This window comes from Pygocentrus nattereri, chromosome 2 (assembly GCF_015220715.1).
Source record: "Pygocentrus nattereri isolate fPygNat1 chromosome 2, fPygNat1.pri, whole genome shotgun sequence".
Lineage (NCBI taxonomy): Eukaryota > Metazoa > Chordata > Actinopteri > Characiformes > Serrasalmidae > Pygocentrus > Pygocentrus nattereri.
This window is the reverse complement of record NC_051212.1, coordinates 23,631,121-23,634,587: the sequence shown is the minus strand read 5'-3', so window position 1 is coordinate 23,634,587 and position 3,467 is coordinate 23,631,121. Positions and strand designations below refer to the sequence as shown.

The 3,467-nt window shown below is 43.1% G+C and overlaps 1 protein-coding gene across 1 annotated transcript; it reads right to left on the bottom strand.

Moving 5' to 3' along the window:
- Positions 1-1,011: 1,011 nt before the first annotated feature.
- Positions 1,012-2,435, bottom strand: lrfn4b (leucine rich repeat and fibronectin type III domain containing 4b). The gene is given in 2 exon segments (XM_037543742.1): positions 1,012-1,271; positions 1,274-2,435. Coding segments are annotated over 2 exon segments (1,422 nt in total).
- Positions 2,436-3,467: the final 1,032 nt, after the last annotated feature.

The following is a 3,467-nucleotide window of genomic DNA, read 5'->3' as shown; positions in this document are numbered from 1 at the left end:
TCGGACGTTCTTGGTGGATAACCACACTCGATCCCCTGGACTGTAGATAAGAGTTGGACCCCTGCGTTTGTCCAACTGTGCCTTTTGTCGATGAACAGCTTCTTCTATTCTGCGATGTGTTTGTTCCCATACCTGTTCACTTCTTTTCATCCATTCGTCAACCACTGGAACATCTGTTTGGGCTCCCATCCAGGGTGCGACAGGTGGCTGGTAGCCAAAAATACACTGGAAAGGGGTTAAACCAGTCGTGGAGCTAATTAAGGAGTTTTGTGCTATTTCCACCCAGATCAAATAGCGTGCCCAGTCTCTAGGGTTCCCATGACAGAAGAGCTGCAAAAACTACCCTAGTTCCTGGTTAGCCCGTTCACATTGTCCGTTGGATTCTGGATGGTAACCCAAAGACAGACTGAATGAAACCCCCAAATGTTAAAAAAAAACACGGTCCATACCTGTGACGTGAATTGGGGTCCTCGGTCATCTATACTATATGATAGTCCGGAGATCTATACTATACGATATCTATATCCTCCGGAATCCCATAAAACCAGAAAAGTAATTGAAACATGGCTTCAGCCATCTGAAAGGCACTGGGAAGGGCTTCGAAGGGTATAAACCTGACTCCCTTAGAGAACCTGTTGATCATCATCATTATGGTGGTGAAGGTTTGCAAGGCTGGTAAGTCAGTCATAAAATCTAAGGCGATGTGCAACCATGGTCTATTGGGGATTGTTAGGGGCAAAAGTTGTCTAGCCAGCAGCAATTTAGGCATTTTACATTGGGCACAAATAGAACATGAGGCCACAAAGGTGTGAATATCATGTTTTGATCATGTTTTCCCACCAATATCTACTAACCAGGAGTTGTTGGGTGCGTGTTTCACCTGGGTGTCCTGATGTTAAGGAGGAATGTGCCCAGGTGATGAGCGCTGTTTGGAATGGTGGGGGTACATATAACTTCTCAGGGGGACACTGCTTAGGTATGCGAACACGTGGTAGAGCTTTCTCAATCTCCTCATCGATCCTCCAATGAATGGATGAGATCTTTACCTCTGGGGGGGAGAATCAAATGTGGATGTTTGTCCTGTTCATGATTGGTTCTGGTGGGAAATTTCCAGGACAATGCGTCTGCCTTGGTGTTGCGGTTTCTGAGTCTATAGGTGATACTGAACTGAAAGCGTGAGAAAAACAGAGACCACCTAGCCTGTTTAGCATTAAGCCTTTTAGCTGTCCTAAGGTATTCTAAATTTTTATGATCGGTAAGTATGTGAATGGGTGGTTGGCACCCTCCAAACAATGCCGCCATTCTTCTAGTGCTAGTTTAATAGCCAATAGTTCTCAATCCCTGATACCATAATTTCTTTCAGTCTGGGACAATTTATGAGAAAAGAATTCCATGGGATGTAACTTCAATGGAGACCTGGTCCGTTGCGCCAAAACTGCCGCTACTCCCATTTCTGATGGACCTACTTTGACTACAAGAGGCCAATCAGGGTCAGGATGAGCTAATACTGGAGTGTTAGTGAAAGCTTCCTTAAGGTCTCGGAATGCCTTTTCTGTATGCTCATTCCAGGTGATTCTCTTGGGGTTCCCTTTTAGCAAAGAAGTCAGAGGGGCAGCAATTGCACTGAAATTCCTAATAAAGTGATGGTAAAAGTTAGCGAACCCTAAAAACCACTATACCTCCTTTACAGAAGTTGGTCACGGCCAATCTAGCACTGCCTCTACCTTATGATTGTCCATGACTATCCCCTGCTGACTAATGATATAATCCAAGAATGCCACTGAGTGCAAATGAAACTCACACTTCTCCACTTTTAGGAACAGGTTATTCTTTAGCAACCTTTTTAAAACCTCTCTGATGTGATAGATATGCTTCTCTATGGATGGAGAATACACCAATGTATCATCGAGATAAGCAATTACAAATTTACCCAACATGTCTCGGAGGACATCATTAATGAACGTCTGGAAAACAGAGGGGGCAACAGAGAGCCCGAAAGGCATAACTAAATATTCATAGTGCCGCCTGGTGGTCAAAAAGGCAGCGTTCCATTCATCTCCTTCTTTTATCCTTATTAAATTGTACGCACTATGGAGGTCTAGCTTGATGAAGTATTGGGCTCCTTGGAGCTGTTCTAGTGCTACTGGGACCAGAGGCAAGGAGTATGGCTAGGCCTTGGAGATTTTATTAAGAGCTCTGTAGTCTATACAAGGCCTTAAGCCTCCATCTTTCTTCTTTATGAAAAAGAAACCAGAGGCTATGGGAGAGGTAGAAGGGTGGATAAAGCCCTGGTCTAAGGCTTCATCAATGTAGATGTCCAGGGCCTTCTGTTGTTCCTGTGTTAGGGGATACACTCTGGCTTTGGGCACTACCGGTTCTGAGACCAGGTCTATGGCACAATCATAGGGCCTGAGGGGTGGCAGTTTTGTAGGCATTTTTCTTATTAAACACTTCCTTTAAGTCTAGATATTCTTGGGGAATTTCAAATGGGGATCTGATTACAATAGAGGGAGTAAAACATAATGGGAAGAAAACACTCAGTAATTGCATCTAACAATACCACACAAAGATACAAACAAAGTCCCAGCTTATACAGTCTGGGACTGAAGTCTCTCAGGTGAAAGTATTCAATACTCAGGCGACTGTGATCACTGACAGATGTAGGGGGAAACCACATGATCTGTCTTGGAATCCTGGGTATTGAACTCTTTTCCTAAGATGGAGTCTGGGTGCGTGTGGTCTGTCACGTGATCTCCTCGAGCACTCTGGAAGATTCCTCCATCGAATGCGTGACACCACTACACTAAAGAACAGCTATGAACTGGTGAATCATAATTATAACTTTGATAATTATAAAATTTGATTTAGCAAGTTATTAGCACTGCTTTCTGTCAACGTTATATTTGATTGTTGTTAAAAACAACATTTCCTGGTCAGGATGTCCAGCACTGTACTGACTTGTGCATATGCCATGGGGTTTCACTGAAGTAATATCTATATAAACGCACAGTACTAAGTCTGTTCAAGTGTCTACCAGAGGGGGCACCCAATAACGTTAAAGTTTGTGGTTGACCAGTAAGCTCTTTTCCCAGGTGAGGCTGAGCTGAGCCTTGCCAAAACTATTATATAAAACACAATTATTAAACACGCGTACCTGAACGGCCACTTTAAAGGTCTAAGCCCAAAAGGGCAGGTGCTCAGGCTCTGTCTTGAGGCTAGCTGTGCACATCTCTAGATACTACAGAGAAAATAAATACTAACTGGATCATTTTCTGTTGGGCATTTCAAGAATTGAATCCTTTAATGTCATCTATGAAACAAGCGCATTACTACAATACTCGCAGAGTTTAAATACAACAACCAATTTTCTCCTGATTCTCAGATCATATGACTGATTTTACAAATCATTATTTATGTGGGCCTATGGATAGAAATGGTGGCATTTGGATTTTTGTCGTTAGCTTGGC